At 48.7% G+C, this 25,565-nt stretch overlaps 1 protein-coding gene across 4 annotated transcripts; it reads left to right on the plus strand.

The window, feature by feature from the left end:
• The first annotated feature begins 9,670 nt into the window (after positions 1-9,670).
• On the plus strand, positions 9,671-24,878 carry abcc9 (ATP-binding cassette, sub-family C (CFTR/MRP), member 9). 4 transcript variants are annotated; one of them, XR_009129203.2, is made up of 42 exons: positions 9,671-9,882; positions 10,572-10,761; positions 10,879-11,020; positions 11,121-11,242; positions 11,316-11,482; positions 11,549-11,650; positions 11,710-11,850; positions 11,917-12,108; positions 13,257-13,421; positions 13,488-13,643; positions 13,713-13,847; positions 13,908-14,070; positions 14,145-14,185; positions 14,263-14,405; positions 14,475-14,583; positions 14,691-14,798; positions 15,751-15,823; positions 15,899-16,004; positions 16,117-16,158; positions 16,804-16,905; positions 16,982-17,066; positions 17,141-17,221; positions 17,450-17,587; positions 17,653-17,778; positions 17,856-17,955; positions 18,020-18,093; positions 18,170-18,385; positions 18,461-18,612; positions 18,689-18,758; positions 18,827-18,984; positions 19,059-19,151; positions 19,587-19,689; positions 19,831-19,944; positions 20,012-20,132; positions 20,194-20,324; positions 20,448-20,526; positions 22,052-22,160; positions 22,833-22,936; positions 23,012-23,145; positions 23,974-24,036; positions 24,207-24,473; positions 24,564-24,691. XR_009129203.2 is itself a non-coding variant. In XM_058069356.2 (41 exons), the coding sequence occupies exons 2-41, from the start codon at positions 10,614-10,616 to the stop codon at positions 24,699-24,701; spliced, it is 4,746 nt and encodes a 1,581-aa protein (XP_057925339.2). In that variant the 5' UTR covers positions 9,704-9,882; positions 10,572-10,613; the 3' UTR covers positions 24,702-24,878. The 4 variants fall into 4 exon arrangements, 2 of the variants coding, with proteins under 2 accessions (XP_078647374.1, XP_057925339.2); XR_009129204.2 differs by lacking the exon at positions 16,117-16,158 and having other exon boundaries at positions 9,702-9,882; XM_058069356.2 differs by lacking the exon at positions 24,207-24,473 and having other exon boundaries at positions 9,704-9,882; positions 24,564-24,878.
• The last annotated feature ends 687 nt before the right edge of the window (positions 24,879-25,565 follow it).

Genomic DNA, 25,565 nt, shown 5'->3' on the forward strand with positions numbered 1-25,565 from the left:
GTCGCTATGGGCGTGGCTCATGGTCAGCGACAAACGAATGCAATCGGCGAAATCGTCCCCAACGCATGTTCATATTTTAGGGGCATATCAATGATATATTCCTACTTTTCTCCCTTTCAACTTTGCGTGACCTTTTAATGTCACCGCTGAGTGATAAGTAGTAAAGTAAAGTAAAATCAGGCATTTGTAAAGGAAAGCTGAGTCATGTCGGAGGGGGGGGTGAAGCAAAGTGCAAAGCCGACGGAGGTGCCGACGGAGGTGCCGGCGAAGATGGCGCGAGGGCTCTGGTCCTGACTTGTTTACCGGAGGATGAAGGACTTTTGTTCCTTATTTGGCAGCGACAGTGCAGCCTTTGGTATTAAATGCACGGTAGCGACTACAAAGTGAGGAGCTACGGCAGGAGGAGGAGGAGGAGGAGGAAGATCACAAGTTGACACACTGACAGATGTCTTTGATTCACCTGTAAGCCTCCGCACGAGCGCTTCACGCCACCACGACAATCAAGTGTCTTTACTTTGTCGAGCCTTTTATTCAATTATTCATCTACTTATTTATTCATCTTCACGGCGCAGCGTCGCTCCATTGAGCCAGCAGATGCTTGTTGTGGGGGTTAATTAGCGACTTCAAACGGCAATAACCGCGGAGACGGCCAAACGCTTTGACACACGCAACTGCAGCCTGCTCCGAGCTGCCTGCAATACCTGATGCTGCCTGGACTTTATAGAGGGGCGCTGTTTTGGCATTGTTAAAAGTCAGAGACATCATTCTAATCAAGTATGAGGGCCGCATAGAGAGAAAAAACTCTCACAATTTTTTTTTTTTTTTTGTCATTGTGTCGTACATGGAAGAGGGATAATATTTTATTCTCTATATATGATATTTATATTGTAGTGCTTGGTTACCGGTACATAATTCACCCCGGAACGATCGATAGGGGAGTGGTTGCCACCCGGAGGGGTGGGTGCGAGGGAGAGGGTTTTTCTCTCCTGTCGTGGTTTTTGAGACGGTAAAGTTTTCTCCCAAATTCGACACTCCGCCTCAGACTCTAGTTCTTCGGTGCTTCCATATATATAATATTTAGTCTTTATTCTAGTAACATTATATCATTTTTCACACACCTAATTATCCAAAAATATGACAATTTTACTCTCATAACACTGCTTTTTTTTGGTTAAATTCTATTTTTACAACATGCCGCAGGCCGCACGTTGGACACCCATGGAGTAAAAGAAGAAGAGAAGCAAAACAAAAGCAGGAACGTGAACAAACCAGAGCACAAAAGGAGCGGGAGGATGATAGCGGACCTCCTCCGACTGCTTTTCATCAGCCTGCCAAAAGCGAGACTCATCCGAACGGACTGAATCCCAAAAGCTGGCAGAGTGACTGAGCACCAAGGAGAGGCGGCCAAACAGGAGCTGCTGGAGAAGTTCAAATAAGACCCATCTTTCCTTCGGGACTACAAGCAATAGCCCAAGTCTCTGCTGACCGCGAGTTGATTCCATCAGCGGTCGGATCTGCTGAAAGGAACCACTGGAAAGTAGGAGGAGGGAGACGGCGTTCGTATTTCCAGGCTGTTTGCAGGGTGAACAAGACAACGAGCATCCGCGGATCAATGTAGCTCCTGCTGCAAATGCCACTCCGGCGCCATCATTAATCTTTGGCCACCAAACAGCCAACAACTTTGGGAGATATCGCTGCTGATGAATAGCAGCGAGCCCGGCGCCGCAAAACAAAAGCAAGCTCCTTCCGCCACGCCGCCCCCTGCAGGGGGGGATGAACATCACACGTGCTAAAGTCAAAGAAAGCAATTAGCCAACAGTTGGCACGTCCCGCTCCAGGATGACTAATGGCCGGCGGGGCGGGTGACGAGTGTCGAGGGCTGATAAATTATTAGCACAAAGGCTAACTCCTAAAGGGGGGGGCGTGTTTCCGAGGTGAGGCGTCGGACCATAGGAGGTGTCAAAGAACGCGGACTGACAGCCGAGCGTGGCGGCTAAATGCTAATGCACTGGCTGACATTTGTGACGGCCGCCCGGGTTAGCTTAGATGCTGCCAAGTAGCCCGGAATGCCAGACGTGGCGGCTCCGCCCCCCCCATGGCAGTCCTTACCATGAAGGGCAGCCGGGGGAGGGAATGTCTTCATCAGCCTCCCCCCCATCCAAACCCTCCTGATAGCTTGACGTTCCACTCTGAGTCAGGATCAACATTTGCAATAAAGTCACCCTCCCCTTCTCTCTTCAATTGCCACTGTTCATTCCTATTCCATGCCTAAATATGAAAACGGACGATTGAGCGTCCGCGTGTGCATTTATCATTACCCCGCTTTTCCCCATCAGACACCCGTGGAGTTCATCCGGGTCTGACGGTTAGTTTGTGGCCAAGCTCTCCTGTTGCCGATAACCCCCCCACCCCCGGGCTGATTCCCATCTCCACCCTCCATCTCCTCGAGCTACCCAACCATCACATCCGTGCCCGACTCTTCCGGCTGGAGTCATCCCGTCTAAGCCTCTTTCCGCACGGTCGGGCGTGGCGGGGCGCGGAAAGCGGCGTCTTATTTGCGGTCTTTTTAAGCACCGAGCGCCACCTCGGATGGAATCTAATTAGCGGGCGGGTGTGCCGAGCAGGAAGTCAGTGAGCTGGACGCGGCGGAGGAAAAGAGCGTGCGTGACGCCTAATGCCTTGTGACGTGCCGGCGGAAAGCTCACACACACGTGGAGTCAAACGAGATAAAAGGTTGAAATATTGCAAGATGGAAGGTGTACAGTCACGAGAAAAACGTCCTACATTTATGAGAAAAATAACTGGAATATTACAATATAGTAAATAATATATATTTCTTAATTAAATATAAATAATAAAATATTTATTAAATAAATATCAATAAAGTCGGAAACCTACGACTTTATTCTCCAGAATTTACAAGAAAAAAAGTCGTAACATGACGTCGTAACTCTACGACAAAGAAAAAAGTCTGAATATTATGAGGATTAAGTGGGACATTCATGAAAAAACGTTGTAAATTTATGAGAAATATAACTGGAATATTACGAGAATAAAGTCGAATTTTATTCGCATCAATTTATGAGTGAAAAGGTCGTAATATTACGAGAATAAAGTACGTTTATGAGAAAACTGGATGAAAATAAAGGTGTAAATTTAGGAGAAAATGTGAAATATGAATTTATTCCGCATGATTAAAGGGGGGGGGTTATCGGAAGTCATCAACGCGTTACCAGACTTTTATTGCAAATGTGCGAATGCGTGACGTATAAAAGACAGGAAGTGGTGTTGTATTATGGGATGTGACCCCAGTTAGCCTAGAGATTAGCCCTCTCTAGCGAACATAATCAGATCTTGAACCCCCGAGCACTGATCTCATCTGCTGAACGCCCCCCCCCCCCCCCCCCATTCGTAGACACTTTCTCCTGTCCATCCTTCCTTGCTTCCTTCCTTCCTTGTCTTTGGACTTTTGCTAAACGAGCTGTTGTTGCTCGTTAGTGCCTCGGAGGAGGCATGACAATGAGTCCACATTAAAGGCCCGGCGAGTCGCTCGCCAGGTTTGTTGTGATGCCCCCCCCCCAGTTTACACACACGCACACCAACACGTAATGATGGAGTGTGGGTGTTGCTTTCATGACGTGCTGCCGTAATTAAAAACGCCACTCTGTTTGACAGGACGGGGAGTAGGAGTGGGGGGTGAGGGGGGGGTCTAAGGGGAGGCAGACAGAGGAGAGGGCATGGGGTGGAAGGCCAGTCTGGTGTGGTGGACCTTTCTTTAATGAGGATCCTAATCAACCACGGAGAAGCTGCCCTGAGACACCCCCCCCTCCCCCCACCCCATCATTAGACCAGGAAAACCTGACGGCCAGCGGTGGAGAAAGGGGGTGGGGGTTCGGGTGGTAAGTGACGGGGGCGGGGCTGAGTCAGAGGAGGAAAGCAAAGTTTGTATCCATTTGGACGGAAACACGGCGCGCCGTCATTGATCAGCGGTCTCGTTCAGAGCTAATGCTAGCTACACGGGGCGGCCCATTTACGTCAACATGTGTCATTTACAAAGTGCCCGCAAGGCATTCTGGGTACTCCAGTGCGAGGCATCATGAAGTGTAATAAGGTTAGCAAATAATACTACTAATAGTAGTACTACTGATTTCTATTATGCTACCTTGCATCGCGTCTGCCCTGCCCTGCCCTGCCGAAGGGCTCACTCCGTTCATGCTGTTGTTCTATGGAACGGTGCTGAAAGCCTCTTCCTGCCTCTTCGGAAGGGAGAGCCCAGGAAAACAGACACCCGTTGTTTAGATGTATACATTATCAACCCCCCCCCCCCCCCGGAGAAAAAAAGTCAGTTTACAAGAATGTTGAAAATTTAGGACAAAAAGTCGGAATATTAAGAGAATTAAATCATACATTTTTGACCACAAAGTTATATTACAAGAAAAAAAAATAGATATTCTTGCTTCCGGTAAGCTTTTATTTATAACGTGGCAGCAAAACAGAGCAGTTTAAATTCACCAGATATTTTTTGTAACTTACTGACTTTCTTCTCGAAATCTGATTTCTTTTTCCCCAATGCGGAACGCTGAGGTACCAACCCGAGTGCCTCGGGACCAAAATCATTTTTTTTGGGCGCGTGTCTTGGATTTCTGCATGACTTCCCATTCCACCGTGTTAGGAATCATTTTCATCCTGACCTGCTTGTTTCCTTAACTCCAGTTTTATCCCTTCACAAGTGACACCCCGGTTTGATGAGGGGGAAAAATGTTTCCCAGCAGTTATTTGCATGGCATTAATGCATAATAAGAACATTTTTGTGGTGTATTCTGTCGGCTCCACTTGGCCTCTGCCCACGGCAAACACTCCTCGCAGAGCGCGTCATTTAAATTCCGCTCCTCAAAATAAACATCGGCGCTCGGAGGTCGCCGTCGCCACATTAAAATACTCACCTGTTTTGTTCAACTAAATTATGAAGTGCAAACAGCTATTTTTAATCCCAAACGTGGCGGCGCCACCGCTGGCTGTAAATCGACGCAAAAAAAAAACAAAAAAATTTGCCCTCAATAAGATTTGTGCATTTAATAAGCAAATGATTCTCAATCATAAAGCTCTTGCCAAAGCAATTAGTGGCACATTAGAACTTTGTGATACATTATCTGGTGTTGACAGCCTGGGGGGAGCTGTGCAATCAAACATTAATTATTCATTGGGTAATTAAGTTCATAGGTGTTTTTCTCTGACTTACCGTCAAGACTTCATGTCTTGCAATACCGCTTATGCCCGCAGGCGGCGACAGTGAGCTACATTTGTGGATTTCTGGTCCAAAAAAATTTTTTTTTTCTATAGAAATAGGATTTTAGATTCTAAAAATAAAGCTTTGAGAACAAGATCATTCATTTGGGGCTGTCAATGAAGACAGAGGCTGAGCTCGACAATAAACAATGAATGTCACACTTTTGACAGCGTCACTTCAAGTCGGAGGCATCTTTTCTCCTCCTCTTTAAAACGCAACAGGAGGGGAGACGGAACCATCAGAGAAATAATGAGCTGGAAATGTACCTCTCGTCTTTGACGCCGTCATGGCACGCTGCTGCCACCTGAAGGCCCACGGCCACCCTGCAGCACCCCACGTAGCGCCTCCGCCAAGGCTTCTCACCTAGGAAATAGGACAAAATAACTAGCGTTCATTCATTGAATAATTAGAGTCGGGATGTAATTTGGGAACAATACACATACATTTCTTTAAATAATTTAATTGAATAAATAATAAACAAAATAACAAGAAGAGAAAAATAATGAGTTGCCTCCCCATCCCCAAAAAGGGTTGGCATAAACAACATAGTAAGCTCGTCTCATCTTTAATTCAAAGGTGTGGACCAGAACCAGAACGGCGTGTTGGTCTTTTTTGTGCCGCGCGGGACGGGAAGGTCTTTGATGGGATGAGTTGCAAAAAGCAGCGAGCAAAGCGGGAATCTTTTGTGCTGCGAGCGAGCGACTTGATCATCACAAACATCAGCAGCGAGCTGCTGCCAGTCGACATCAAGAAGAAGAAGAAGAAGAAGACCGTTCAGGATCAAAGTGCAATGAACCCGCCCCACAACACCGGCCCTCCCCCGCCCGCCAACCACCTACAAACAACAATATTCCGCATTATTCCCCAAGAAATCATGCAAGGCTGTGATTGTCACCTTATTAGTCCAGTTTGAAGCCACCAGCTGAGGCCAAGAGGGAAGAGGAGCTTGTTATGGCTGGCGTCCATCCATCCATCCATCCATCCATCAGTTGGGCCCTGTGCCCACTCGTCTCATCTAACGAGGCGCCTTTTTCACCCCACACAGCGCAAGGGTCAGTGAATGCCTCATCAACTCCGTTCATCGGTTTCTTACTGAAAGCAATTACAACATTAAGACCACAGTGTAAACAATTAGCTTCACCAGTTTCTTCTTTGGAACACAATCACACCTGTATGACTATGTGTAAATGCGTGTGTAAATTAAACAATTTTAAACTTTAAGGACATGAAAAAAGTAGACTAATTATTAGTATTAATGGTAATTCCCATTGCCAGAAAAGTATAATTGTATACTTGTATGGAAGAAACTTCACATTCAAACCGTAACAGCAGCAAAATATACCAAACTGTCTCTCAATTGGTTATTTAAAACACACGAGTGGTGATAATTATCGGTGAGAATGGCTATTTATGCAAATAAATGAATAAAATAGGCAAACACACCTAAGACGTAATTAATAGCTCATGCTAATTTTATCCGTTTGCTAGGACCAATAATAAAGATGGAAACAATTCAAAAGTCGATAGAAAACGACAAAGGTCGTTGACAACTAGGTGACAAATTTAACAGATTAAACGTTGTCTTAAAGTAAACATTGCGAGTGCTAATCAACTAGCAACTAGTTGTCTAGCAACTACGTAACCAGAAGCTATCAAGCCACTCAGCATCAATCGTGTAAGGGGAAATGTTTCACAATAAAATACGAAGCATATACAAACCGGAAGTGTTGTCAGTCATAATTTTACTTTTTTTCTTTCGGCTTTTTAGTGATTAGGGTTAGATTAAGTGATTATCTAGTGATTAGGCTGATTAGTCGATAGTATGTGAAATGCAAAAAAACGAAAGTCGTCCCTGTGTGGGAGAAACGCCACATTAAAACAGCACCTGGAGCAAAACATACTAAAGCGTGGCTCCAGCTAGCTATTTAAACACACCAGTAATGGCAATTATCAGTGACAATAGCTTATTATTTTAGTAAATAGAGTGGGCTTGAGAAGTGAAACACCACGTACATGTAATTAATTTGTTCATGCTTAATTTACCTGTTTGCAAATTCCAATTCCACTCCTGTGTGAAATAGATGAAACTAGTTCAAAAGTCGAATCAAAACAACAACCATCTAGTCCAGTGGATGAATCGTTGACTACTACCTGAAAAATTTAAAGGACTAAACGTGTCAAAAAGAAAACGTCGTCCGGTACAGATTGCGTTTTGACACACCTGTTGTGGCGCGCTAACGACTAACTAGCAACCCGGAAGTTAGCAAGTCGTGTAAGGGGAACATTTTCACAATAAAATAAGTACAAACCGGAAGTTAAGTTGTCTTTGTCAGTGTAAGGTGACGCAATATCGTCCGTGTAAAATCGAAACTCCAAAATATATAATAATAATAATAATATAACCCGAAAGAATAACTCGACATTGTTCCTGTCAGGGAGAAACTCACATTGAAACCAGAACTGAAGGAAAAGCGTATTAAATAAAGGTGCTGGGCTTGAAAATTGTTAGATAAAATAAGAAAGGAAAACCCATTTGTGCTGTCATAATGCCCTCTTGTGGACGAATTGTGTGCAAGACCACAAGGAGATTTCTTTTGGGAAAGGAGCATTCCAGTGTGTGTGTGTGTGTGTGTGTGTGTGTGTGTGTGTGTTTTTACGTACATAAACAACACTGGCTTGCAGGCCAATATTTTTTAATCATGTACAGTTATAAATGATCTTTTCAACGGTCGGAATGGGCTTATGATGACACCAAAATAGTTTTATATCGTTGGATGGATGGACTGCTATTTTGCCGCTGAAGTGCGCCCTCTTTTGATTGATACCGGTACAACCCCATTCATGTTATAAATAAAATCATCATATTTGAAATATATACATAGTAAATGAAAATCAAACGTCATACTAGACCCTCAATTCTTCCTAACACGTAATAATACACTGATATTGATAAAATATAAATATATCTAGCTCCTATCATGAATCTATTTCTTTATTAACAATACACGATCTTTGTCGTTGCCAAGTGTCCTACATTTCCTGCAGCTCTATGTGAGATTACAGCCTTTCAAAGCAGATTCAGTGCCATCATGCGTGATGGGTACGTGAACGCAATCTACGGCTATTTCCGGTCCTTGTCCGCACAATGAGAGGAAACCCATCACCTTTAAGTCGTCGAAGCCCACCACCGCTGCAAGTGTGTGAGAGATCGGGTAAGTGTCGGGAGGGGGGGTTGTCCGCCTGTCTATGTCCAAATGCATCGGAACGTCAATCCACGTAGTGTCTTGAACGCACCCAAACCGCAAAATGCCAATACCAGCCTCCATAGACTAAACCGGCAAAACACATTAGCATCGTATTTGCGGTAAAATAGATTCGTCAATCGACCCACAAACAACACATATAAGCCACCAGCGGACATCATTGTACTCGGCGTCAAAATAAGGCATTTCGAAAGAGCGCTTATGTCCAAAATATGAATATGATTGAGGCTTCTCTCTTGTTTTGGCGGACGGAAGTGGTGTGTGGAGCAAAGCGGGGCAATTGAAAATGTGAACATATTCCATCAAAGTGCATTTCCTAGCTTGGTGTTTGCGTCTGCCGAATGCAAAGGTGAGGCACAGTCATCTGTTAAACTTGGGTAGCTTTGGTGTTGTTGTCGTGTACTCATTTACAAGCATAAACATATTTAAATTGATTACCATCACAAAGGAGTTTGGACATTTAGCTATCGAACCAAGACGTCAAGTGCAAGATGCATGATGTTGTCATAGCTACAGCTACAAGATGCATTATGTCCTGCCAGAATGACCTTAATATGTTCTGTGATGATATTCAATATGGCCCCGCCCCCACCCGCTGCAAGCAGGGTCTCAACCAAGCCCCCTTGTCATTTTTTATGCCAAGCAAAGCCAAATATGTCACATGTAAATCTTGTAAACATTCACTAACATGATCGTGACATGTAATACTATCCCAATAATGAAGTGTAGTATTTATATTTTAAAGATACAAACACTGGCTTGTTGATGCTGTCAATCATGTTTTGTTATTAAGAGTTTGCTTTTAAGATGTATTTGTTGCTGATATGCAGTTTTAAAATGTTTAGAATTATGAACTCCAACTTAAACTGCTTCATTCGTTGGAATTTGATAGGAGAGTATGTGTCAAGTCAGCCAACGTTAACTCCTCTCTCACCGGAAGCTTTTCTTTACTACCGTCAGAATAAATTGATTGCATCCCACCTGTCAATAGAAGGTTAACGAGCGTACATTCAAGAAACCAAGATCTATGAAGATCTATGGTTGGTTTACGTCTTCGTATTTAACCTTACAGGTCGATCCGTCTCGTTTCACACTATTCTTTAGCCCGAAGCTAACCGGAAGTAGTTGGTGTGTATTCGCTGTAACAGACCGTGGCCAGAATGCGGAGCAGCTGATCTTCGAGCGCGTCTAAAAATAATCAACTTTTCTCTTCTCTCAGTTCGCTCCATAATTGAACAGTTTTGTCATCCTTGTTTTGTTTGTTTCACCGCACCTTTTTTCCCCGCCAGGAATGAAAGTGTTCCCGTGAGGATTTACAGTTACCTTAGCGAGGTAAGGAAAGTTAGACTTGAATTTCCAATTTGCACTTTCGAGCAAAGATCGTGTCTTCTTCATGGCTGTTTGTGAGTGAGCTTTTGCTACGACTTAAACGTGGCAGTTGTCGTCTTATTGGAGGTGTATTGTATGTGTCTGGTCTGATACACCTGTACTGTGTATATATGTAGTATTTATACAATATATATATATATATATATATAATTAGAATGGTGGGTGTCAAGTGTCAACACTGGCACAACAGTCAGTCACGTTGTTTTCGATAATATACCACTTTACCGAATCTTTTCATTTCAAGTCTCATTTTCAATGTCTTTATAGCACAGTTTTCACTTTTTTTAACTCGTGTAGGCACGTTATAACAGTGAGAATCAAAATTAAATGGTTTAGAAATGAATGAACTCGACCTCATCAAATATGGCCGCCAGTTACCAGACGCCATATTTGATGGCATTCTAGATGGTTCTTGCTGAGTCAGAATAGGAAATGTTATTGTCATTGTACAGAGTACAAGGAAAACCGTGTGCGAAACCTCCCGAGTGTAACAAAAGACGAAAGACAAATACTGAAAGCATCCCTCAACTTGTATTTAGCTTTAGCAACTTTAGCTAGCAGCTTCTCTTTGTCGCTGCTGGGTCTGGGACGGCCGTGTTTAACGGTGCCGGTTCTGGTTTCTCCTCTTTCAGACCGAGCCGAGGCCCGCGTGGCGGAGGAGTCGGGCAAGCGCCATGGCCTTGTCGTTTTGCGGCAACGATGAAAACGCCAGCAGCTACAGCGTGAACGACGGCATGCTGAACAATGGCTGCTTCGTGGACGCGCTCAACCTGGTGCCTCACGTCTTCCTGCTCTTCATCACCTTCCCCATCCTCTTCATTGGTAAGATGTTCCCGCTGGAGTGCTTTATGGCTTGCGTCCAGGGAGATGGTTGTGGTCCATGAAGTTATAGAGGCCCACAGGAACACAGTGGAGTGTGTGTGTGTGTGTGTGTGTCAGGATGGGGCAGTCAGAGCTCCAAGGTCCAAATCCATCACAACACCTGGCTCCACTTCCCGGGACACAACCTGCGGTGGATCCTCACCTTCTCGCTGCTCTTCGTCCATGTGTGCGAGTTTGCTGAGGGCATCGTCTCCAACAAGTGAGCCCCCCTTCACATCCCCCCAGGAAGGATGAGACCTTCTGGTTCTGTGTGGTCCAGCAGTAAAGGAGGTTCTACCTGTGCTTGTGCCTCACCGCAGGATGATGGACACCAACCACCTGCACCTCTTCATGCCCGCCTTCATGGGCTTTGTGGCGGCCACCACATCGGTGGTCTACTACCACAACATCGAGACCTCCAACTTCCCCAAACTTCTCCTTGGTGAGCTCCAAGTCTGGTGTCTGCCGGTGGATGAGCTTCATGTGCTCAGCTCTCTGCTTGTTGTTCTGGTCAGTCCTCTTCATCTACTGGGTGCTGGCCTTCATCACCAAGTCCATCAAGCTGTGGAAGTTTGTGGAGTACAAGGTGGGCCTGCAGCAGCTGAGGTTCTGCATCACAGCCCTGCTGGTGATCCTGTACGGCCTGCTCATGGCCGTGGAGGTCAACGTCATTCGGATCAGGGTGGGAGCAAACATTTCTGGAATGTTCTTGGACCCGTAGAATGTATTTTACGTTCTTGTCTTGCAGAAGTACGTCTTCTTCGCCAACCCCCAGAAGGTGAAACCTCCAGAAGACCTGCAAGATTTGGGGGTCCGTTTTCTGCAGCCCTTCGTCAACCTGCTGTCGAAGGTGAGCTAGACCAGTTTTACATCGGGGAAAGCAGGTGTGACTCGTGACCTTTCTGCCAGGCGACCTATTGGTGGATGAACCCTCTCATCATGGGCGCCCACAAGAGGCCCATCGAGCTGAAGAAGATCGGCAAGCTCCCCATCGCCATGAGGGCGCTCACCAACTACCTCCGCCTCAAAGACGCCTACGAGGACCAGAAGGTGAGTCCTGGCATCTCGTGGAGCTCCGCCTAGCGTCCGTATGGTGAAACACCGATGCTCACGCAGACGGCCGAGAACCCCGACCGAGCCCCTTCCATCTGGCGCTCCATGTACCGAGCGTTCGGGCGGCCCATCCTGCTCAGCAGCACCTTCCGCTACCTGGCCGACCTGCTGGGCTTCGCCGGGCCGCTCTGCATCTCGGGCATCGTCAGGAACTTGACTCTGGAAGGAGGCGGCGCCACTCAGGACAAGATAAGGGTGGGTCCTACTCAGCTGGTCTAGCCCCGTAATATGCCTACTATATTGGTAATAGGAGTTTCAAGGTGACTTTGGGGGTGTGATGTCATGTCTAGAGGGCCCCAATAATGTTCACAACTGTATTTAGAAGGTTGTACTGTATCTTAATTACTTATAATATGCCTACTATATTTGGTAATAAGAGTTTAAAGGTGACTATAGGGGTGTTATTTCATGGCAAGAGGGCTCTAATACAGGTTTTTTATGCCAAATATTTCATATATTGTCTTTTATTTTATTATATATATATATATATATATATATATATATATTCCATATATTCTCTTTTCTGAAATCTTCCCTTGTGGGCCTGATAAAGGCATATCTTATTATGTCTACTATATTGGATAATAGAAGTGTAAAGGTGGATATGGGGGTGTTATTTCATGCCTAGAGGGCTCTAATAATGTTACAAATTGCACTTAGGTCATTTGAACTAGAACTACAGGTTGAACTACTTAGGACTAGAAGTACAGGTTGAACTACTTAGGACTAGTACTACAGGTTGAACTACTTAGGACTAGTACTACAGGTTGAACTACTTAGGACTAGTACTACAGGTTGAACTACTTAGGACTAGAAGTACAGGTTGAACTACTTAGGACTAGAAGTACAGGTTGAACTACTTAGGACTAGAAGTACAGGTTGAACTACTTAGGACTAGAAGTACAGGTTGAACTACTTAGGACTAGAAGTACAGGTTGAACTACTTAGGACTAGTACTACAGGTTGAACTACTTAGGACTAGTACTACAGGTTGAACTACTTAGGACTAGTACTACAGGTTGAACTACTTAGGACTAGTACTACAGGTTGTGTTGCTGGTGTTTGAGTGTCATAACTTTATTGGCACCAAAGGAGGGTGAAGCGTGAAGCGTGAAGGTCAGCGTGTTGAGAGAAGTCCGGCGAGCGGCTGCATGTTGTCGCAGCTGAACGCCAGCTGTCCGAGCGTCAAGTGGCGTCGTCGGGCGGCAGCGATAGCGATAGCGAGGAGAGCCGGCGTGCGTTTGGGAGCGACGTGGCAAATTCCGCACTCGCCCGCGGTGCCAAGGGGAGCCAACCTGCCGTCGCTTTGTGGAGGTATTGATTTGGCCATGATGTTGCTGCAGGAGACATACTTTGGCGTCCACTTCATGCTGTCCACGGAGCTTCTGCAGAACACCTCGGTTCTGGCCGTCCTTCTCTTCCTGGCTTTAGTCCTGCAGAGAACCTTCCTGCAGGCCTCCTACTATGTCACCATAGAGACGGGCATCAATCTACGGGGCGCCCTGCTGGTGAGTGCGCGCCATTAAATGACTGAGGTTGTGACGTCCCGAGTCACGTCTCGTATCTTCTACCAGGCCATGATTTACAACAAGATCCTGCGTCTGTCCACATCCAACATGTCCATGGGTGAGATGACGCTGGGTCAGATCAACAACCTCGTCGCCATAGAGACCAACCAGCTCATGTGGTTCCTCTTCCTGTGCCCAAACCTGTGGGCCATGCCAGTGCAGGTGGCATCATCACCATCATCATCATCATCACCAACATGTCAATGTTCATGATTCTTCTTGTCTTGGCAGATCGTGATGGGCGTTATTCTTCTCTACTACCTGCTTGGCTGGAGCGCCTTGATCGGAGCTTCTGTCATCGTTCTACTGGCTCCCGTCCAGTACCTCATCGCCACCAAGCTGGCCGACACGCAGAAGAGCACACTGGTGAGCGTGACGGCTCGTCTTGAAACATTCCATCATTAAGCCCCGGGTGTTGTCTTGCAGGAGCACTCCACGGATCGCCTGAAGAAGACCACAGAGATCCTGAAGGGCATCAAGCTGCTGAAGCTCTACGCCTGGGAGAACATCTTCTGTGACAGCGTGGAGGACACGAGAGGAAAAGAGCTGACCAGCCTCAAGACCTTTGCCTTCTACACGTCCATGTCCAGTGAGAAGATGACAAAATGGCTGCTCCTGCTGCAGCGTTCTCACAAATCATGATGGCTTTCCTTCTGCTTGTAGTCTTCATGAACGCCGCAATTCCCATCGCCGCCGTCCTGGTGGTAAGCCTCTCCTCACATCCGCGGTGGTTCTGGAGACGTTCCTCATGAAGTCTAACGCCTCCATGGCCTCCTCACAGACCTTTGTCATGCATCACTTCATCACCAAAAGTAGTCCGAGTCCTTCTGAGGCCTTCGCCACTTTGGCCTTGTTCAACATCCTGGTCACGCCTCTCTTCCTGCTGTCCACCGTCGTCAGGTTCGCCGTCAAGGCGCTCGTCAGGTGAGTCGTGTGTGAAGGGAGGAGGAGCGGCAGCGTGGCGCCTCATTGATACGTTTGTGTTCGCCGCAGCGTGCAGAAGCTGGGTGAGTTCCTCCAGAGCGACGAGATCGGAGACGACAGCTGGAGGAACGGGGAGATGTCGGTGCCCTCGGAGGCCGCCAAGAAGCACCCCGGGGCGGTGAGTGTGCACCCCGCGCTTACGGCGCACTTGCAGGTGCGCTACAGGAAGTGGCCAGCATATCAACTAAAGCTGCTGTCTCCACGACCCCCTCCCTGGTGCTGAAGACCAAAGCCATCAACAGGAAGCAGCCCTTGCGCTACCAGATGGACAACTACGAGCAGCCATCCAGGCGGCAGATGAGGCCCAGCGAGACGGAGGATGTGGCCGTCAAGGTCAGAGGTCATTTGAAATACAGGAAATAGACGTGCTTTAGATCAGCGTTGATGTGGCGTCCATGCAAGGTGCGCCAATGTGTCTTCTTTGCGTCTCTGAAGCAAGGCTCATGGACAGCTGTTTCCTATCAGGAGGGGGCGGCGTGCACGTGACCTTCCATGTGCACGTACGCGCCCTCTTCTCAGGATTCACATGAGAACGTCTTGCCCCGCGCACGGCCCCAGTGAAGGCGGCTCTTCCTGTCTGATCCCCGCGGGGCGACACCGCCAACCCGGCGACGGCCCGCTCATTAGGAGAATGAGTCAGGGAGGGGGGGGTGGCGTGTCTGCTGATCACATGATCTCAGCGCACGGCCTCGTCTCAACGGGAGCATCCTGTGGCGTCCTGGTTTGGAGGGTCTGGTTTGGTTTGGACCATTCCAGATCAGTCCCAGAGGTGCCGACCCGGGTCCGGATCAGAACACTGGGAAAGGCATCTCTCGGTGGCTCACGTCGTGGGCCGGCCCGGCGCTGTCGAGGGTCACTTCCTGTTCTTACACTCGCTGTTTGTCGGGTCGGAACGTGACCCCCTTAATTTCACGTCTCGCTTCCGTTGTTGTTTATCTCTTCTGCGCTTCTTCCCTCCCATTCCCGCTTCGGACCATACTGATCTCACTGGTGGTCTCACGTCTCATCCAAACAGCTGGCCCCGCATGGACAAAAGTATTGGGACGACCCCTCATCCATGGATAAGGAGCTGTGTCCCAATACTTTTCTCCATTGTCTTGTAGCTTTAAGTGCTTTTATTTTGGATAACGGAGATGCCTTTGTGGGTCAGTGTCATGTGGGGAGGATAAAATAAATAACGGGAACAAATAAACCCAAGCGAGGAGGAATGTGACCCCAGGGAAGCGACGTGACAAGCCGCGTTTTGTACATGTGCTTTTATTTTGTCGGGTTTCATTGTGTCCAGGTGAGCAACGGATGCTTCACCTGGGGAAGCAACCTGTCAACGCTGTCCGACATCAACATCCGCATCCCGACAGGTGCGGACACTTTGAGGCCACGACAAGCCACGTTTCATCGCGCCGTCTAAACGTCCACTTCCTGTGTGCGCTCAGGTCAGCTGACCATGATCGTGGGCCAGGTGGGCTGCGGGAAGTCGTCGCTGCTGCTGGCCATGCTGGGCGAGATGCAGACCATCAGTGGGCGTGTCCACTGGAGCAAGTGAGTCCCGCACGATCCGTTAGCCCCGGCGCTTCCCCGCGTGTTCTCGTTCCGTTCGCACGTGAGCGTGCACGTGTGTTAACGCCAGCTTCCTGCCTTCTTGCCGCGTCAGGCTGCCTGATTGCGAGACGCTCCTCCACCAGGGGACGTTCAGGTACATCCTCCCTCCTAGCATCCATCATCATCTCACTTCATGCGTCCCGCTTTTCTCACGTCGCGTTTCTTAAAGCCACGCCTCTCTCTGACTTGCGCGTGACCTCCAAGTTGGACGTGACGGTCAAAGACGGAACCTAATTATCGTAGGCGGACAATGACGGCATCGCTTACACGGTGTCTCCTTTCTGGGTGGGAAGTTGAAGTCTATTAGCCCAAAGTTTGCTGCTCGCCATGGAGACGCTCAAATGGAGCATTGCCTCATGTTGTACGCAAGCGTTAGCGTCAGGCCGCCTCGGCGTGTCCTCACGCTTTCACAGCTGCTCAGAGGCGGAGGAGGAGGAGGCCCAGGACCACGCCAGGAGGTACCTCACCTTCTTCCCGGCGTTGAAGCATCTCCATCTTCATCCTCATCTTCCCGTGTGCATGCTAGTCTGTGGACATGTTCTTCAGCCTGAGCATTTAGCTCCTCAGGCTTCATGACGTTCATCATGCAGAGCGTGAAGGTGTGCTGGTTGGGCGGAGGTCTGCACCTGACCTGCCATGGTCTGTGGCGGTGAAGCTGACCCGTGTGACCTTCACCCTGCAGTGGATTTGTCTCCTTTGTGAAGCAAATAATGTGTTGCCTCTCCCATCATGCATCCAGCAAGAACCGGTACTCCGTGGCCTACGCCACCCAGAAGTCCTGGCTGCTCAACGCCACGGTGGAGGAAAACATCACCTTCGGAAGCCCCTTCAACAAGCAGAGGTGCCGCCCGTCGCTCTCGTGCTGGCTTCCGTGGTAACCCGGCATCTCACTCGCCTTCGTCCCCGCGTGTTGCCAGGTACAAGGCGGTGATCGACGCCTGCTCTCTGCAACTGGACATCGACCTTCTTCCCTTCGGAGACCAGACGGAGATTGGCGAGCGGGTGAGCAGCGGGCTCGGTACCCACGTTTCGTGGTGTTGTTTGCGCTCACGACCGGCGTTGCACTTCCTCGCCAGGGCATCAACCTGAGCGGCGGACAGCGGCAGAGGATCTGCGTGGCCCGAGCGCTCTACCAGAACACCAACATCGTCTTCTTGGTCAGCTGATGCGCCGCTAATGCGAGGAAACTCAATCATTGGATTAGATTAGCGTGCATCGGGGAGACGCCCTCTCCTCCTGTTTATGTTTGGAGGTCTCAGGGCTTGCATCATTGTCTGTTGCCGTGACGACGTCAGCTTCACCCCCACAGATAGCGATCGAGTTAAAGACGTGTTGTTTGTCACGGACCTCGTGTTAAACCTCGCCGTCTGCCATGTTCCCCTCAGGACGACCCCTTCTCGGCTCTGGACATCCACCTGAGCGACCACCTGATGCAGGAAGGCATCCTCAAGTTCCTGCAGGACGATAAGCGGACCGTCGTTCTCGTCACCCACAAGCTACAGTACCTCATCCACGCCGACTGGGTGAGAACTTTGGTGTCTCCGTGTTGATGTTTCCGCCTGGAGGTGTTTGACGTGTGCAAGTTCAGATCATAGCCATGAAGGGCGGCTCCGTGCTGAGGGAAGGAACCCTGAAGGACATCCAGACTCACGACGTGGAGCTCTACGACCACTGGAAGACGCTCATGAACCGGCAGGACCAGGAGCTGGAGAAGGTTGGTGTCTACCAGTCAGACCTTCTTCTTCTGGGCTTCTCCTGACTTTTGACCTGACTTTTGACTTTTGTCTGCAGGACATCGAGCAGGACAGCCAAACCACGCTGGAGAGAAAGACTCTCCGCAGGGCCTTCTACTCACGAGAGGCCAAGAACCAAATGGATGATGAGGATGAAGGTATAAGTTCTCATGAAGATTGTTTGGGTCACGTCCTCCTCAATGGCGCTTGCAATCCCATCAGAGGAAGAAGAGGAGGAGGAAGATGATGACAACCTGTCCATGACCACAAGCAGAAGGTCCAAGGTGCCGTGGAAGGTGATGCTCGCGCACGTGAGATGCTAACCCTGCTCTCCGTCTAATTGACTCAACAGCCTCCTCTTCATCTTCTCAGGTGTGCTGGTGCTACATGTCCTCCGGTGGCTTCCTCATGGTCTTCCTCATGGTGTCCTCCAAGCTCCTCAAGCACTCGGTCATCGTTGCCATGGACTACTGGCTGGCCATGTGGACCTCCAAGTCCAATCAGACCATTGTGGCGGGACCCAACGGAACGTGCCAGGTCCAAGTGATCAGCAGGAACACCACGTTCCCCGGCTCCCCGGACTACGAGGTCCGGTATCACAGCCGTCTTTGTTTGAAAGCTCAGACAAGCACCCTTTGGACTTTGGACCTCCTGTGTGTGCAGGACTCCCTCTACCTGACCGTCTTCATCGTCCTGTGCGCGGCCGGGATCACCTTGTGCCTCATCACCTCCCTCACCGTGGAGTTTTTGGGTCTTTCTGCCGCCACTAACCTTCATCACAACCTGCTCAACAAGATCATCCACGCTCCTCTCAGGTAGAACCTCACCCTGATCTGACATCACACATGCTGGTGGTCCCAACCTCTCCGGTCTGCACCTCTCTCTCCTCAGGTTTTTTGATATCACCCCACTGGGGCAGATCCTCAACAGGTTCTCAGCTGACACCAACATTATTGACCAGGTATGAGGTTCTCCTTGCATCTGCTCCGAATGAGCCGACACGAATGGCTGACGCTCCTCGCCCCCCAGCACATCCCCCCGACGCTGGAGTCTTTGACCCGATCCACCCTGCTGTGTTTGTCCGCCATCGGGGTCATCTCCCGCATCACACCCACCTTCATCATCGCCCTGGTTCCCCTGGCTGTGGCCTTCTACTTCATACAGAAGTACTTCCGGGTCGCCTCCAAGTGAGTTCAAAGCTCAAAGCTCAGACCTTTAGTGTGCGCGCCGCTCATTGGACCACTTCCTGTGCGGCCGACAGGGACCTGCAGGACCTGGACGACTCCACGCAGCTCCCTCTGCTGTGCCACTTCTCCGAGACGGCTGAAGGTCTCACCACCATCAGAGCCTTTAGGTAGCACTTTGTCTTAACGTCATACGAAATCCTGACTTCTTCCAGAGGGCGAGTGGGAGGAGCCTCGCACGCCATATGTGGTGGCGGTTTTATTTTGCTTTAACGGGAGGCTTCTTTCCCATCACAGTTGTGAACCAGATCTAAACAAGTCTCAGGCTTTGCTCCCCATCGTCCCCCTGAGGACCCCCTGTGCACGCGCGCACACACACACACACATGCACACACACACACACAGACTGGCGGGAAAGTTCCTGCCAACATCCTCCAGAGGAGTCCGGGTGGGACAGCAGTAATTCTCTCCTCTTGACCACCACCAAGATGATGATGATGGTGATGATGATGATGAACTACTGTGTGTGTGTGTGTGTGTGTGTTGCCCCCCCCCCCCCCCCCCCCCGCCATTCCGTTTCCATGAAAAGTCAACTATTGTTCCAGACACGAGGCTCGTTTCAAACAACGCATGCTGGAGCTGACCGACACCAACAACACCGCCTACTTGTTCCTCTCTGCTGCCAACCGCTGGCTGGAGGTCCGCACGGTGAGGCACCTCCCCATCATGGCAGGCAGGGGTCCCGCCGGCCCCCCCGGGCGGGTCTAGTCAGCGCATGTCTGTCACATGGGGGCCCCTGCCAGTCAGGGATTACCTGTGTGACTTCACGTGGTGGTCTTCTCCGAGCAGGACTACCTGGGAGCGGTGATCGTGCTGGCGGCGGCCGGGGCGTCCATCTGGGGTTTACATTGCGGAGAACCGTCTGGAGGTCTGGTGGGGCTCGCTCTCACCTACGCCCTCACCGTGAGTTTACCCGGACTCGGCCGTGTCGCCAACAGAACCAGAGGTAGAAACAGTGTGTTGGGTGCAGGTCACCAACTACCTGAACTGGGTGGTGAGGAACCTGGCGGACTTGGAGGTGCAGATGGCGGCGGTGAAAAAGGTCAACAGCTTCCTGAGTACGGAGTCTGAGAACTACGAGGGATCCATGGGTATGTTTGACTTTCATTCCGCACCCTCACCGGAGGACCCAGCGAGTCTTTTTGTCAGCAGACGCCTCCCAGGTCCCAGAGAACTGGCCCCGAGATGGGGGCATCAAGATCCAGGACCTGTGCGTGCGCTACGACCCCATGCTGAAGCCCGTGCTCAAACACGTCAACGCGTACATCCAGCCGGGCCAGAAGGTAATTAGCACGCGGCTGTCAGGCGAAGGCGGCCGCTTCCATCGAAGTCGCAAGCACATGGCGTGCGTGACGCCGCACGTGGTCTTATTATCACCTCCTTGCCACCTCTCTGCTTCCCGCCAGGTGGGAATCTGCGGCCGCACGGGCAGCGGCAAGTCCTCGCTGTCCCTGGCCTTCTTCAACATGGTGGACATTTTTGAAGGTGAGTCGGAGTCGTGTTTACGTCTCCTTAAAACAAGACATTCCCAGCTTTCCAAGATTCCCTTCTTTGGGGAAAGTGTGGTGCCAGCATGAGCGCACTGATCTGAGGACAGCTGAGGAAGGATAAACAGTCAATGTCTTTACACGCTCCGATACGAACCCCCATTATTAATAATCATTTCAAAATCCTAACACTTGTTTGTCGTCTCTTTAAACAAGTTTCATCTTCATTTTATGTCTGAGAGGAGCCAGCAGGCCTGAAGTACAGTCGTTTGGAGTTTGTAGCCATAAAGGCCTGATTTCAGGGGATATAAATATCCCACAAAGGCATGCTGGGTGGCTTTGGTGCGGAACAACTTACTGAGCTGTTCTTCCGTGTTTATGTATGAATGTGTGTGTGTTTATTGGAGCGGCCACACTTCACTTCCAAGTCATTCCGGGATTAGTGAATGTTCATCATTTATGAATGGAATAGTTGTAACACAGAAAACCTGTTTATGGCATTTCTAAATATACTTTTTTTATGTTATTAGAGCCCTCTAGACATGAAATAACACCCCCATAGTCACCTTACCACTCCTATTACCCCAATATTGTAGACATAATATGAAAAAATAAGAACAAAAGACCTGTGGACGACCTTCTAAATGCAGTTTTTAACATTATTAGAGCCCTCTAAACACAAAATAGCATCCCTACAGTCAACTTTACCCTTCTATTTCCCAATAAAGTAGACGTAATATGAGAAAATAAGACAGAGAAAACCTGTTTATGACCTTCTAAATGCAGTTTTTAACATTATTAGAGCACTCTAGCCACAAAATAGCATCCCCACAGTCACGGTCACGCTTCTATTTCCCAATAAAGTAGACATAATATGAGAAAATGAGAGCGAAAACCTGTTGACGACCTTCTAAATACAGTTTTTAACATTATTAGAGCCCTCTAGACACAAAATAGCATCCCTACAGTCAACTTTACCTTCTATTTCCCAATAAAGTAGACATAATATGAGAAAATTTGACAGAGAAAACCTGTTTATGACCTTCTAAATGCAGTTTTTAACATTATTAGAGCCCTCTAGACCCAAAATAGCATCCCTACAGTCAACGTTACCCTTCTATTTCCCAATAAAGTAGACTTAATATGAGAAAATAAGACAGAAAACCTGTTTTTGACCTTCTAAATGCAGTTTTTAACATTATTAGAGCCCTCTAGCGACAAAATAGCATCCCTACATTCGCCTTTACCCTTCTATTTCCCAATACAGTAGACGTAATATGAGAAAATAAGAAAGAAAACCTGTTTACGACTTTCTAAATGCAGTTTTACAAATTATTAGAGCCCTCTCGATACAAAATAGCACCCCTATAGTCACCTTTACCCTCCTATTTCCCAATATATAATAACGTGTGTATGTATAACATTATTAGAACCCTCAAGACACGAGATAACATATTAGTGACGCCTACTATAAAAAAGTTGTAATATTACAAACAATGAGCCGCCATCTCCTTTGCTTGCAGGAAAGATCGTCATCGACGGGATCGACATCTGCAAACTTCCTCTGCAGACTCTCAGGTCTCGGCTGTCCATCATCCTGCAGGACCCCGTCTTGTTTAGCGGCTCCATTAGGTACACACACACACACACACACTTCCCAGCTGCTCGCCTCGCTTTCTCCACGCACACAAAATAGCTACAACTTCCTGTTTATGTTAGCGCCTCAGCAAGCGTTGGTTGGTGTTGTACTGAGAGGATGTACTCCTAACTAGCTGCCAGTAAATAGAGGCCGCTGGAGAGGTCGTGTGGAGTACACACAGTCTGCTACACACTTACTTTCACACTACTTATATAATAATAATAATCATAATAATAATAATCATAATAATGCACGCAAACGTCACAACATCAGAGGAGCGGGAGGCGAGCCTTGTGGAACTCCACACAAGGCTCTGAGCGTTTCCTGTAACTCCTGACGTGAACCCAGAGCTGGGAGTGTCACGTGACCACGCTAGATGGCCATCTGCGTGAGGTTAGTGGTGGGAAACGCCGCAGGAAGTCGGCCTCAGACCTCATGTGACGTCCTCGCCACCTCGGCGTGTTTGTGTTCGTGCGGGACTGTGTTTGTTTGGACTTTGCGTGTGTGTGCTCATGGGGTGAACGGTCGAGTGTTTCACACTCTGCTGATAAACGTGGCCGCTTTCTGACGAACTCGGATGGTCCGCGGCAGGGCCGCCGCCCACCGTGACCCCAAGGCGCTGTTGGTTTTGGGTTTGAAGCGCTGGATCCTCTCACCTCCTGCAGGTTCAATCTGGATCCCGAGCGGACGTGTAACGATGAACGCCTGTGGGAGGCGCTGGAGATTGCTCAGCTGAAGAACATGGTCCAGACGGTGCCTGGAGGACTTGGTACACACACACACACACACACACACACACATAATATGGTGTGCCGCTCTCTGATTGGCTGCGTCACGTGACCAGATGCGGTGGTGACGGAGGGCGGAGAGAACTTCAGCGTGGGTCAGCGCCAGCTCTTCTGCTTGGCTCGAGCTTTTGTACGCAAGAGTAGCATCCTCATCATGGACGAGGCCACCGCCTCCATCGACATGGCAACGGTGCGTCTGTGCATGTGTGTGTGTGTGCACCCCCCACGGTACACAGAAAGTCTCAGTCTTTGAGTTGGTGCACTTGTGTCGCATACTTAAGTCTTGTCACTGCATAAGTGGACGCTTGTGTACTTACACATAGCATTTGAAAGGCACAAGTGTACTTACACCGAGTCTTTGGAGTCCATCAGCGGACACTTGCATACACACTTACACGCACACTTATGTGCTTAATTACAGCCTTTTGCTTGTGTGCACTTGCATACTCACACCTCGAGTGCATAAGTACAGACTTGCGTACTTACTCGTCACATTTTGCGTGCACAAGTACAAGTGTGCACTTGCATACTCTTTTGAGTATGTAAGTGCACACATTTACACAACTTTTGTGTGCATAAGTGCACACTTGTGTACTTACACACGCGCTTGTGCATTCCAAATGTATGCACTTGCATACCTACACGTACTCTTTTGAGTGCATACTTGCGTACTTACACTTTGCGTTTTGCATGCACAAGTACAAGTGTGCACTTGCATACTCACACTTGCGTGCTGACTCTTTTGAGTATGTAAGTGCACACTTCTATTTACACATCTTTTGGGTGCATAAGTGCACACTTGTGTACTTACATACACACTTGCACTTGCATATACCTACACTTACTCTTTTGAGTGCATACTCGCGTACTTACTTGTTACAAGTACAAATGAGTGTGCATCTTTTGATGTTTAAGTGCAGACTTAGTCTTTTTAGAGCATACGAGGACACTTGTATACTTCCTTACTTGTATACTTAAAGTGTGCACTGGCATACTTACGGGGAGTGTTTGTGTGCAGGAGAACATCCTCCAAAAAGTTGTGATGACGGCGTTTGCAGATCGGACGGTGGTCACCATCGCTGTGAGTTGAAGACCTTGAAATGTTTCACGTGTTTCCTTTTCCTTCTGTCCTTTGCACACTTTAACGCCAAGACTTCATCTTCTCAATGATCCCTTCAATTCTGTCGCCTCCTTCCTTCCTTGCTTCCTTCTTTTCCTGTCCTGTCTCCTCCTGCCTGGCCCCGCCCTCAGCACCGCGTGTCCTCCATCCTGGACGCCGGACAGGTGCTGGTGTTCTCCTCAGGGATTTTGGTGGAGAGTGACTCGGGTCCTAACCTGCTAGCACAGGAGGAGAGCCTCTTCAGTGTGCTAGTGAGGACTCACAAGTAGACCCGGATCGGACCTGGTCTCGGGCCCCCCCCCCCCCCCGTTCCACTCCTCTTCCTGTCTTTCCTTCTTCTCACTTACCGGTCGGGTTGGGGCTGGAGGTCCGCCTCCGGGTCTGCCACAGACAGCCTGGTTGGTACCAAAGAACTTGGAGGGAGGGAGCTTGGGGTCTGTCCCTTTTGTGTTCTATGTACTCACCAACGCATCCTCTACCCCCCCCAGCACCGAGTCCACACCATCCTCACGGCAGACCTGGTCATCGTCATGAAGCGGGGGAACATTCTGGAGTACGACAAGCCCGAGACTCTCCTGGAGCAGCAGGACGGCATGTTTGCGTCTTTCGTCAAGGCCGACATGTAGACCCCCTTGACACGGGGAAAACCGGTCCAGGACCGCCTTGAATCAGCATCAGACGATTCTGTAGTTTTATTCCTAGTTTCACTTTGATAGGATCACTTTTTTTACGTGTTTGATTCCAAGTCAGCACTTGTACGATGACGCAAGACTAACTTGCATTAAAGTTTTATAGTCTTTCAATCATGACTGGCCCCTCTTTAAAGTCTCATCTGGCTACTGAAAACCTGGTCTCGCCAACGGGTCCTGGGTCTTCCCCGAGGCCTCCGACCGCTCGGATGTGCCCTGAACACCTTCTCGACCTTCTCCTTCTGCAGGATTCATGCTTCCGTTTACGCAGCAAACTACCACCACCATATTTTACTCTTCTTTTGCTGAGACAAACAGTTTTTCCCGAAAGGTTTTTCCCAAAGGTCTTAGGGATCATTAAGATGTTTTCTGGTAAAATTGAGCCTTAAAGTTATTCTTGCAGTGGTTTTGGTCTTGGAACTCTTTCTGATGGCGGAGGCATGAACACTGATGTTGTTGCGGGGTCTTTTGTGACCTCTCAGGTGAGTCGCGGCTGCGCTTTTGGGGTCATTTTGGTCGGTCAGCAACTCCTGGGAAGGTTCACCACTGGTCCGTGTTTTGGACATTTGTGGAGGATGGCTCTCACTGTGGTTGGCTGGAGTCCCAAAGCTTTAGAAATGGCTTCATAACCTTTTTCCACGGTTAGATCTCAATTGGTTTCTTTCTGGGTGGGGGGCAGGTACTTTTTCACACGAGGACATGTGTGTTTTATTTCTCCCTTAAAAATAAAATGTTTTATTTTGTGTTGAGCTGTGCTGTCATTGATAATATTTATTTGATTGATGATGAAACATTCAAATG

Source organism: Doryrhamphus excisus, linkage group LG6 (genome assembly GCF_037039965.1).
Source record: "Doryrhamphus excisus strain RoL-2023G ecotype Guam linkage group LG6, RoL_Dexc_Guam_v1.1, whole genome shotgun sequence".
Classification (NCBI taxonomy): domain Eukaryota; kingdom Metazoa; phylum Chordata; class Actinopteri; order Syngnathiformes; family Syngnathidae; genus Doryrhamphus; species Doryrhamphus excisus.